The 10,591-nt window shown below is 51.3% G+C and overlaps 2 protein-coding genes across 3 annotated transcripts in view; one reads left to right on the forward strand and one right to left on the reverse strand.

Moving 5' to 3' along the window:
• Positions 1 to 1,007: 1,007 nt before the first annotated feature.
• Paf1 (PAF1 homolog, Paf1/RNA polymerase II complex component) lies at positions 1,008 to 6,527 on the reverse strand. Its single transcript, XM_010614524.2, has 14 exons — positions 6,158 to 6,527; positions 5,611 to 5,640; positions 5,423 to 5,515; positions 4,371 to 4,492; positions 4,214 to 4,280; positions 4,026 to 4,127; positions 3,839 to 3,944; positions 3,678 to 3,746; positions 3,491 to 3,594; positions 3,291 to 3,407; positions 3,065 to 3,193; positions 1,844 to 1,949; positions 1,643 to 1,733; positions 1,008 to 1,564 (listed from the first exon to the last, which is right to left on the reverse strand). The coding sequence occupies exons 1-14, from the start codon at positions 6,202 to 6,204 to the stop codon at positions 1,143 to 1,145; spliced, it is 1,605 nt and encodes a 534-aa protein (XP_010612826.1). The 5' UTR covers positions 6,205 to 6,527; the 3' UTR covers positions 1,008 to 1,142.
• A 145-nt stretch (positions 6,528 to 6,672) lies between these two features.
• The window catches only part of Med29 (mediator complex subunit 29), a 7,285-nt gene continuing 3,366 nt past the window's right edge, over positions 6,673 to 10,591 (forward strand). Inside the window, exons 1-4 of one of the 2 annotated variants that reach the window (XM_010614525.3) lie at positions 6,673 to 6,997; positions 7,496 to 7,554; positions 7,863 to 7,947; positions 9,965 to 10,163. In XM_010614525.3, the coding sequence (XP_010612827.1) occupies positions 6,782 to 6,997; positions 7,496 to 7,554; positions 7,863 to 7,947; positions 9,965 to 10,163 (559 nt within the window). In that variant the 5' untranslated portion in view covers positions 6,673 to 6,781. Of the gene's footprint in view, positions 6,998 to 7,495; positions 7,555 to 7,862; positions 7,948 to 9,964; positions 10,280 to 10,591 lie in introns of those variants that run through there. The other variant, XM_010614526.3, reaches the window with a different exon arrangement.

A 10,591-nucleotide genomic window follows, 5' to 3' on the forward strand; every position in this document is an offset into this window, starting at 1 on the left:
GGGACATTCTCAAGCTTTTCACACCGAAAAGGAAAAAAAAATGTTATTTTTAGATACATTTTATGAATAACTTTTGTTATGAATATGGCTGGTAACCATTGTGTATGTTATTAAAGATACAAAATGTTGGGAAAAAAACAAAAAAAAATGGAAAACTACCACCCTCCCTGCACTATTGGCCCATTCCCCAGACCTTGCTCTTGCCCTCCTGGTCTGTGGACCTCCCTCCACTGACCCCATGGAAGGGGAGGAAGCCAGAGGGTAGAGTGCCCTGGGGACCTGCCACTGGGTCCCCACCTCCTCTCCCAGTGCCGGGCTGGGTGGGGTGTCAGGTTTATTTATGTACCTCTTGCACACTCATCAACCTATGCAAGTCCCCACCCCGGCCCCTCCATGTTTCTGTGCCTTTGCTCATTTCCCTCAACCCCCCAGGGCTTCTCCAGCCTCCTCCCGCTAGCCACAGGAAGTGGGATGGATGGGCCACCTCACGTGGAATCAGCAGGGTGTCCTCATGGAACCCTCATCTCTCCCCAGCTGGTTGGTCCCATCTTCACTCCCCATCAGGGTGAGCTGACCCTGTCTGGCACTGGGAGGTGGTGAGGGACACCCTCCCCAGCACAGGGAGGAGAAAGCTGTGCCCCTCCTGACAGCAGAGTGTGCAGGACGCAGGCGGCCCCACTCTGATGGGCAGGACCCGGCCCTCCCACCCTGTCCCCCAAGTCCTCCATGATTTTACCCTCCCCACCTATTTCTGTCCCCAGCCCCACTGGCAGAATCAGCTTTGGGTAACTACAGTTTTTCTCACTGTTGGAGAAGACTGACTTGTTGGAGTTTCACTTGTTTAATGGTCTGGGCTTATTTTGGAAAAAAAAAAAATCAATCTGAACTTTGTTATGCTGTACTTCATGGGAAACTGACCTTCTGCACCTCATGCTGGGGTCCTTGAGCATCTGGGTTGGGGATTGGGGGACTGGATGAAATAAGACCAGAGGCACCAGGAAGGGAAATCAAGAGAAGGTGGCTTTATTAAAAGCAAAGGTTGAGGGGTGGGGAGAATCAAAGTGAAGAGCTCACCGACAGACCACTGAAAGACCCCACTCTAAGAATGGCGTCGCTCCAGCCTCCTTTGAAAGCCCTGGGCCTCAGTCACTGTCGCTGTCAGCCTCGCTGGACTCAGAAGCTGCAGCTTCACTCCCATCTTCTTGGGCTGAGTGCTCACTGCCACTGGCGAAGGGGCTGGCACTGCGGCTCCGGCTCCGGCTCTGGCTCCGGCTCCGCTGGCCACCTGCGTCACTGCCACTGTCTGAATCATTGTCACTGCCACCCCGGGCCTGTCCTCTGTCGTCATCAGAGTCAGCGTCGTCCTCCGAGTCAGCATCACTACCGAAGATCTCTTCTTTGTCTCGGGCCGCCCGGGCTTCATCCTCGCTGCTCTCGTCCTCACCACTGCCACTCTTGTCACTTGCCTCGTCCCTGTCACCCTCCTCCCGTTCACTCTCACTGCCAGAGCGCTCATCCTCACTGCCCTCCTTCTCGCTGCTGCTGCCCTTCTCATGTTCCTCATCTGTGAGGGAGCAGGGAGAGGTCAGAACCAGTTTCTCACCCTCCCAGGGCTCCCAGGAGCTGACATGTGCCTTTTTACCTGAACCCGCGGCTTCTTTCTCTTCTGCCTCCATCTCCTCCTCCTCTTCCTCCTCGGGTTCGTGGTTTTCCAGCTGAGCTTTCCGTGCCTCCTACAGGCAGAAGAAGCAGGATTGGGGAGGGGGAGGATACGATGCCGGGCCTATCTCCTCACCCCCCAGCCACCCTTCTGTTGGGGCCCTGGGCTAGGAATGCTTATTACCTGGGCTTCTAATTCCTTCTCATTCATGTCTCGGTGCTTGACCACAAGGAGGGCGTTGGTACCTGACTGAACCCCAGCCTTGGCCCGGCGCTTACTAAGACGGACCCTGTAGAGGACAAGTTGCAAGAGGAAGGTGAAAGATCCAGTTAAAGAGCCCTCCAGTGAGGGATCTAGTCTGACTTGATTCCCCATCAATGCCTGGCCCAGAGCACACCAGGGGAAAGATTATATATAGAGTATATATGTGTGTATTACGTCATGTGTGTATGAATTAGTTATCAACCAACACTTAAAGGTAGATGTCAGATCTGGATTTCTGGCTTTTGAGAAATAGGAACTTCTGTCTCACTGAAAATAGAGCCTTTCTGCCCCTAACAATAGTGAGCTGAAATTGGGGTGTGATGCTCCTTGAGAGTTAGCCAGCTCACTCAGAGCCAATTCTTTGCTGCCTCTCACATTTCCTTTTGGCTGAGATGAAAATGTTTGATCTCTGCTTTAAACTAACTCTTAAACCTAGCACCCTAACCAATTACCTTTAAGCCCACAGGGAATTTTAGGGTCATGCATCTGGTTTTGGTTTTTGAGACAGGGTCTCACTATGTAGTTTAGTCTGGCCTTGAAGTCAATATGTAGCCTAGACTAGCCTTGAACTCTCAGTGATCCTCCTGCTTCAACCTCCCAAGCGGTGGGGTTACAGATGTGCACCTGCCATACCCATCTTAGGGCCATGTTTTTGAAGTTAGATGTTAAGTGTTTCATTTAAAACATATGCCCAGCCTGGGCAACTCAGAACCTGTCTCAAAAGGGCTGATACATTTCAGCGTGAAGGCCCTTGGTTCAATCTCCAGTACGGCCCCCCTCTGCTGCCGCAAATACATATATACATATGTATTGTGTGCGAATATGTATATACATACATATATGTTACTATCACAGGAAGTTGACTACACCCTACACAAAAGCTCTAAAGTCTTCCAACATTACGTTTTTTTTTTTTTTGGAGTGTCAGAGATTAAACCTAGAGCCTTACATTCTACCACTGTGAAATACACCCCCAGACACCACCACCACTTTTTGACACAAGGTCCTCAGTTGAGTTACATAGGCTAGCCTTGAACTCAGTCCTACCTCCGTCTCCTGGGGTTACAGGCATGTACCACCCTGCCTGGCTTGCCCCAGGGTCTGAAGGAGAAAGGCAGGCCAATCAAGTGTGCTGAGTACCTGGTCTCCAGCTCGTTGTAGTATACCCCATCACCCTCTCGGAAAATGAAGAAGTAGTTCTCCTCGTAGCCCTTGCTAGCCTTGTTCTTCACATTCCAGTTATATTCCCGAGCAATCTTGTAGTCGTACCTAAGGATGAGGACACAAGGTCGGCCCCATTTTGCACCTGAGGAGGAGAAAGGGGGAAACACTTCGCAATACCCAAAACCTAACCAAACCCACGCACACATCATCTGGTGCATAGTCCATCTCCTCCTCTTGATCGCGTTTTCGTTTTTTCAGTGTCTCTTCCACAGGCAGGAAATAGGCCACAAACTGGTTCCCTTCCTCATCCATCATGCCCCTAGTTAGGTGAAGAGGAGAAACTTAATGGTATGAAGGCAAAGGGACAAGGAACAGGCCAAAGTGGACAGAAGGACCACTGACCTGATCATAGCCTGAGACATCATCTCCAAGGCAGCTGCACCACTCGTGTCCTTGGGTGCTGGGTCTGAGTCAAAGATGACCTGAGCGCATGGGTTGATCCACATCTGGTGGGATGGAGAGTACTGGTGTTAGTCTGGAACAGGCAGCCATGGGAGGCTGTCCCTCCACCTCCCACCCTAGGCCTGACCTTAAAGTCTGGGAAGACCGGCATGACCTCCACTGGTGTCACTCGGGGCTTGCTGTAATGTTGGGAGATCTGGGGGATGGCGGCAAGAACAGAATGAGAAGGAAGAAGAGCTGGACCCACGCCTTTGTGTCTACTGCTTCCCATCCCAGTTTATCAATTACCGACTTCTGGGCGTCTTCAAAAGTCTTCTCAATGGCTGTGATCTGGCTATCCCTGTCTTTATATATTTCCTCCTCGGTGAACTGTTGCTTCACAGAAACCCCAATTCTAGGATTGAAAAGAATCTTTTAGGGGCCACTGGACAGACCTGGAATCTCCACCTTCCCTCCTTTCCTGTCTGCAACTTACTTGACCTCAGGCTTCTCATTAGAGATGCCGTAACGATTGAACTCAGTGGAGATGTACTCTGTCTTACGCATCCAGGGCACCACCTTTGCATGCTGCTGGGACCTAGGTTAGGAGATCAGGCACCTCAAGACTCCATACAGGATGCCTTGCCACTTAAGAGATCCTCTAGCCACTTGGCACCGTCTCACCTCTTAGAACTGGTGGGGGCCTGAATCTCTTCTTCCAAAAGCTTCTCATCAGCTGGATCCAGGAGAACTAGAGAGTGAGGGGGCAGGAGGACCATGAGAGGGACCCAGGCCTGGCCTTTGCTGGCCTAGCACAGAACCTCCCCGTCTCCCCACACACCATTGGGATCAATGCGGTAGGTGTCAGGGTTGATGAGGTCAATGGTGACCCCCAGGTCTGGCTCAGTCAGGAGATCGTGTTTGTGCTGTTTCTCCAAGGAAGTCGCTTTGTACTGGACAAACCTGGGTGAGGAAATATGCCAGTTCTGTTTCTAGATTCCAGCTTCATTCCCAACACAGCATCCCTGCTTCCCAGAAATAAGCTTCTCCAGAGAGGAACTAGAATGGAGTGTTCCCATGTTGAAGTCAGGCTGCCTCTCCAGTGGGAGGGGACGTGGGCACTACTTGCTCTATTCATTAGGTCTTTCAAGGGGGGTTGCATTTGTGGTACAGATTGAACTCGGATTCTGCACTGAGCTACATCCCTACCCACCCCACACGCACATACCTTGTTTAAATTTTTGTCAAAGTTTTTTTTTTTTTTTTTTTTTTGAAGTACTATGGATAGAACTCAGGACCTTGTGCTTGCAAAGAAGGCACCGTGCCACTGAGCTAAATCCCCAGCCAACAAGGTCTTGCTAAAACTGCCCAGGCTGGGCTCCAACTTTTTTTTTTTCCCCCTCGTTGTGGGCTCCAACTTTTGATCTTCCTGTCTTGGCCTCCCAGAGTGCCAGTATTACAAGTGTGTGATACAACATCCAGCTCACTAGGTTTTAATTTCTGTTTTTGCAGTCCTGGGGACTGAACCCAAGGCCTCACATATGCTTGGCAAGTGCTCCACCACTAAGCTATATCCTCAAGCCTTTTTACTTATTTGGTGGGGGTGTGTGCCAGGGATGGAACTCCGGACCTTGCATTTGTGAGGCAGGCAGCAAAACCACTGGGCTAAATCCCTGGCCCTATTTTTTTTTTTTAATGTTTTATTCTGAGGAAATTGTGCAGGCTGGACTAAAACTTGCAATCCTGCCTCAACCTCCTGAGCAGCAAGATTGCACCACTGTCCACATTCATTAGTATTTATCAAGCTGCTCCTATTACATCCTGGGAAGGTACTTCACTAGGCCCCAAGAAACTATTTCTGTGTAGTTTTCTCGTCCCTCATACTGGTCTTACCTGTTCTGGTCAAAGGGGTAGGTGATGAATTTAGGGTCGAAGGGGATGTCAGGGAGACTATTGCAGTACTTGACACGGCAGACCACTCCAGACCTAGGAAAACAGCAGCTCAAAACTGGACCCCCTTGGCCCGCCTCTCCTCCCAGAGCCCATTCCCCATCCCTCTTCAGAAAGCAGGTGGAGCTCACCTCTCAGGTAGAGTCCGGTGGGAATTGGGCCTAGTGGAGAGGAGAGATACTGATAAGAATGATGGAAAGAACAGGCCTGAAAGAGTTCAAGAGGGTTCTAAGATCCTAAAAGCTGGAAGGAGGGGTGCTTTGCTTTAATAGAGGGACCTGATAATTTGATTCCTTTGGAGGAAGTGTCCCCAAATGCTTCCGTCAATGAGCCCAAGTGCTCAACCCCTCTGGGAAGTAATATCCAGTGCTTTAATAAAGAACTACATAATTTTTTTTTTTTGAGAGGGGTCTCTAAAAGCTTGACTGCAGGGACCTAAGTGCGAGGTCATTTTTGAAGTCTCCAACGGTGTCACTCCTAAACTCGATAGCAAGGGAGGAACACCCGAGTCCCAGAAAGAACCCGCCGCCTCTGTCACAGGTGAGCGCTCCGTGACGTCACGGGCACACCTGGGGCGCCGTAGCGTTGTAAGCAGACATCCTCCCCCGACTCCACGTCCTGCTGAAACCCAGATAAGACCCCGGGGAGAGCGGTAAAGCCAGGTGGCGTGGCGCCTACCTGTGGCCATCCTCCCGCTGGGCCTGGGTCTGGATGGTGGGCGCCATAGCGATGAGGTGACGGCTGCGCCGACCGGGTCCTCACTGCACCGTGGGCAGATGCTGAGGGGCGTGCCGACCTCAATGGACACAGGCTCTGAGTCAGGATTCGGGTCGGCGCCGCTCTCAGCTGGGGTTGGAACGAAGCGAGGTGGCTGGAAGAGCTCCGGGAACGACTCAGGTAAATGCGCAGGCAGTGCCGGGGACGCACTTGCAGTTCCACCTCCACCAAACTGCTGCCCAGAATCTGAGGACCCGGACCTGTCGCTTCAGGCCCCAAGGCCTTCCGGGAAATAGAGTCTGGAGCAAAACCGCGTACGGATTGGCCAGTTGTTGGGTACAGGGTGGAGCGATGGGGGAAAGACCACTTATGATTGGTGAAAAGATGTTGCCGTCTGGACGTCGGATTTTTTTTTGGGGGGGGGACGTCGTATTTGAGAGTGACGGAAGGTAGGGCACCTCTTCTTTCACTGGTTGAATCGTCTGAGAGGCAGATCTATCTAGCAAATAGGGCCAACGGCCGAAGAAGCTAAAAAACTGAGGGATGCGCACTTGTGACGCGCTTCCGGTGCTCTAAGAGAGGAAAATGGCTGCGCCCCAGCAACAGGCTTCGGCGGCTTCCTCAGCTGGTGGTTTATCCGGTCCGGGTTCGGCTGGTGGCCCGGGTCCCCAACAGCAGCAGCAACCGCCGGCACAGTTGGTGGGACCTGCCCAGAGCGGGCTCTTGCAACAACAGCAACAGGACTTTGATCCTGTACAACGCTATAAGATGCTCATCCCGCAGCTGAAGGAGAGTCTGCAGGTGATTGTCCCGGAGCTGCAGGCGCAAGCGAGATTTGGTGTTCTAACTCCGAGGAGGCCTGCTGAGGAGCCTGTTTAGTTAAGGAGATATTGTAGGCAAGGAAGAGTAAGACTCGTTTGTGTGTGTGGCCATAGCGAAGCTCTGAAGTGGCACTAGTGGGAGGCAGTTTAAAGGAGGAAACCGGGCTCTGGTCGTCAAAGCCTGGAGGACGGACTGGCCTGTATGGAGACTGGGAGATTCTGCACGTAATTAGTGGATGGGGGTTATGTCCGGGAGGTTATTGGTGAGAACCTCGCGTGAGGGCAGGCCTCTAGGAAAATAGTGGGGAGATCGCTGTAGGAATGTAATAAAAGAGCGTCATTCTGGACTGTCACAAGAGGAAGTGCCAGACGAAGAGGAGGCCTGAGATTGGATGGGTTCCAAGGAACAGTATAGATCTACCAAAGAACTGTATCCCCCTTCTGTGTCTCCGTATCCTTCACTTTTTTTTTTTCCTAGACCTTGATGAAGGTCGCAGCCCAGAACCTGATTCAGAACACTAATGTTGATAATGGACAGTGAGTACAGCCCCCTTTTCCCAAGATATCCAATCTTCCAGCCTTAGAAATACCTCCCTCTGGGCCAGCGATTTAGCTCAGTGGCAGCGAACCTGCCTCACAAGTGCAAGGTCCTGAGTTCGATCCCTGATACCAAAAAAAAAAAAAAAAAAATCCTCCCTCAACACCCTACCCCCTCCTGTTTTTAAGCCTTACCTCTGATCTCCTGGGCCCTGCCTGGTTTCCTGATGATCTGTTGGTTGAGTAGATAGTGGTGTCCCAGAGTTTGGAAATCCATTCCTCAGTCACCCTTTTCTCCTGGGCTATAGGAACAGCAGCGATGTACCCATACAGCGCTTTGACAAGTGCCTGGAGGAGTTCTACGCGCTCTGTGACCAGCTGGAGCTCTGCCTGGTAAGGGGTCTTCTGGATGCTGGATGATCACACCTGCGTCATTCCCCAGCATCTTCAGAAACCCTCATTTAGTCAGCTCACTCACCCGTCTTCTGGGACAGATCTATGCTTTAAGTAACACTGGGCACACAGTGTTATCTGATTCTTGCTCTCACAGAGCTTCCAGTTCAGTAGAATAACAAATACAACACCAAATAGGAGACAGCTCAGAGTCAAGGCTGATGGGAGAACTCCAGGCCAGAAAAGGGCTACGAAGAGGGAGCACAGGGAGAAGGGTCAGCTAGGATGGGGGAAGTTTGGGGTGTATGAGGGTGGAATCCTGGGGGGCTCAGGAAAGGCAACTGGGAGAGAACACATTGAGGAAGACTAGAACAAAGACCAGATGAGAGGCAGGAATGACTAAGAGCTTCAAATCAGACAGACTACTTCTGAACCTTGGGTTTCTCCTTTGGAAAATGAAGTGTCAGGAAAAACTGCAAGATCATGTGTGGGAAACACATACTGTGATCTTTTCTTTTTTCTTTTTTGGCATATAAGTAGTGTTTCTGGACTAAGTATTGAAGAAGAAGGCACTTTGAGAAGTAGTGGGAGAAAAGTATTCTGTTCATAGGGGAACAGCTTCTGCCTTAAAATCCCATTTGGAATGTCAGCAGAGAGCCAGGTGTGGTGGTACTGACCTGTAATCCGAGCACTTGGGAGACTGAGATTGATTGCCAGGAGTTTGAAGCAAGCCTGGGCTACATAGTGAGACCCTGTCTAAAGATGGGGGGGCGTGTGCAGGTTGTAGCTCAGCGGCACAGCACCTGCCTGGCAAGTACAAAGCCCTGAGTTTGAGTCCCAGTGTATAAAAAAAAAAAGTCAGGAGATTCAAGCTGGCTGAGATGTAGTAAGAATGGAGTTTGTTGGGTTTTGTTTTGTTTTGCTTTGAGACAGCCTCACTATGTAGTCCAGGCTGGCCTTGAACTCACTATATGGGGCTTGTTGGATTTTGAACCCTAAGGGAACTAAGGAGCCATAAAGAATTTCAAGCAAGGGAGAAAATGGACCACTTTGCTTTTTATAACATGCCTCTGGTTGCCAGAGGAGAGATGTGTAAGAGGGGCTGAAACTGAAGGCGGCAGCCAGGGGAGGATTTTGCAGAAGAGGGAAAGGACAGATGAGACTTCAGAGGCTTCTACAGGCCACAGGACTGAAGGGCTATTTAGGAAGCAGTTTCCAGGTTGAGGCTGGAATGGTAGGATCTTCCCGAGAAAAGATCCCATGAGAAGGAGCAGTTTGTGGAAGAGTATGAGGATGTGGAAATGTCATAAGGGACAGAGATGTGGGCACCATCACTGCAGAAGTGGACATCTGAGTGTGAGCTTGATAGCCCTGGGAGAGCATGAGAAGAGGCAGAGAGCCTCAGGATTGCTGTAGAAGTCCTAGGTAAAGGAAGAAGTACCTAAAATAGCCAAAGAAGTAAGGGAGAGAGCCGGGTGTGGTGGCGCACGCCTGCAATCCCAGCACTGGGGAGGCTGAGGCAGGAGGATTGCTGTGAGTTCGAGACCAGCCTGGGCTACATAGTGAGTTCCAGGTCAGTCTCAACTACATAGTGAGACCCTGTGTCAAAAATCCCCCCCAAAAAAAAGAAGTGATGGAAAAAGTAGGGTTGGATGCCATCAGGGAAGCTACCACCAAGCCTCAGGTTAGGACAGTTAATAGTAGCTAACATTCATCAGTTAGCACTTGAAACCACGTGCCCAGACCTGTACCTGTGTCTTAGACCCCTGTCTCACTGTTCTCACCTTATGAGGCAGGGAGAGGAGGTTACGAAACCCATTTTTTCAAACAAGGAAATAGGCTCAGGGAGGAGCAGCCACATACCCTATGTCACCCAGCTGGTGATTGTCAGGGCTAGGTTCTAACTCCAAGACCTTGGGGGTCACCAGGCCAAGCAAACTGCCCCAGGGTGGTTATGAGGGCGCTTGTATGCACCTGGAGTGAGGTTGATGTTGCACCCTTGCCTGTCTATCTACAGCGCCTGGCACACGAGTGCCTGTCACAGAGCTGTGACAGTGCCAAGCATTCTCCAACATTAGTACCTACAGCCACGAAGCCCGACGCTGTGCAGCCTGATAGCCTGCCATACCCACAGTACCTGGCCGTCATCAAAGCCCAGATATCTTGTGCCAAGGACATTCACACCGCCCTGCTGGAATGTGCCAACAAAGTCACAGGCAAGACGCCCACACCACCTACAGGTCCTGGGGGCACCCTCTGAGGTGGCAGGGAGCCCCACCCACCTGGCGATGAGGGTGGGGTTAGAGTGAATGAAGAGTGGTTTAAACCCAAACAGTGTAAGCTTTGCCTTTATATTCTCTTACCTGAGCGCTACAGCTGGGGCCAGCAGGGGGCAGCAAAGGCCAGCAGGGAAGGTGCTGGGTGGGACCTTGCCTTTGCTGTGTGGCCTCCACTTTTCCTCCCTAGGCTAAGGTCAACTTGGAACTTCGTGCCCCAGCGACCTTTGTTCCAGGGGCCCTGCCCCTGCCTGGTCTGGATGTGGCACCCTGCCGGTCCTTCTCCCGCAGTCCTTTTGAGTCTGTCCCCAGTTGGGCTGATAGCTATTCTGTCTGGCACTTCTCTCTTCCTGTTTTTTTTTTTTTTT

Source organism: Fukomys damarensis, unplaced genomic scaffold (assembly GCF_012274545.1).
Source record: "Fukomys damarensis isolate Sample0158 unplaced genomic scaffold, DMR_v1.0_HiC HiC_scaffold_19, whole genome shotgun sequence".
Taxonomy (NCBI): Eukaryota; Metazoa; Chordata; class Mammalia; order Rodentia; family Bathyergidae; genus Fukomys; species Fukomys damarensis.

Bases quoted from the DNA above. Each gene is read 5' to 3' on its own strand.
- Paf1 (XM_010614524.2), bottom strand. From the start codon at position 6,204: ATGGCGCCCACCATCCAGACCCAGGCCCAGCGGGAGGATGGCCACAG. The intron at 5,516-5,610 runs GTGAGCTCCACC...CTGTTTTCCTAG, and splicing joins CACCGGACTCTACCTGAGAG to GTCTGGAGTGGTCTGCCGTG. The intron at 3,747-3,838 runs GTAATTGATAAA...GCCATCCCCCAG, and splicing joins TTGAAGACGCCCAGAAGTCG to ATCTCCCAACATTACAGCAA.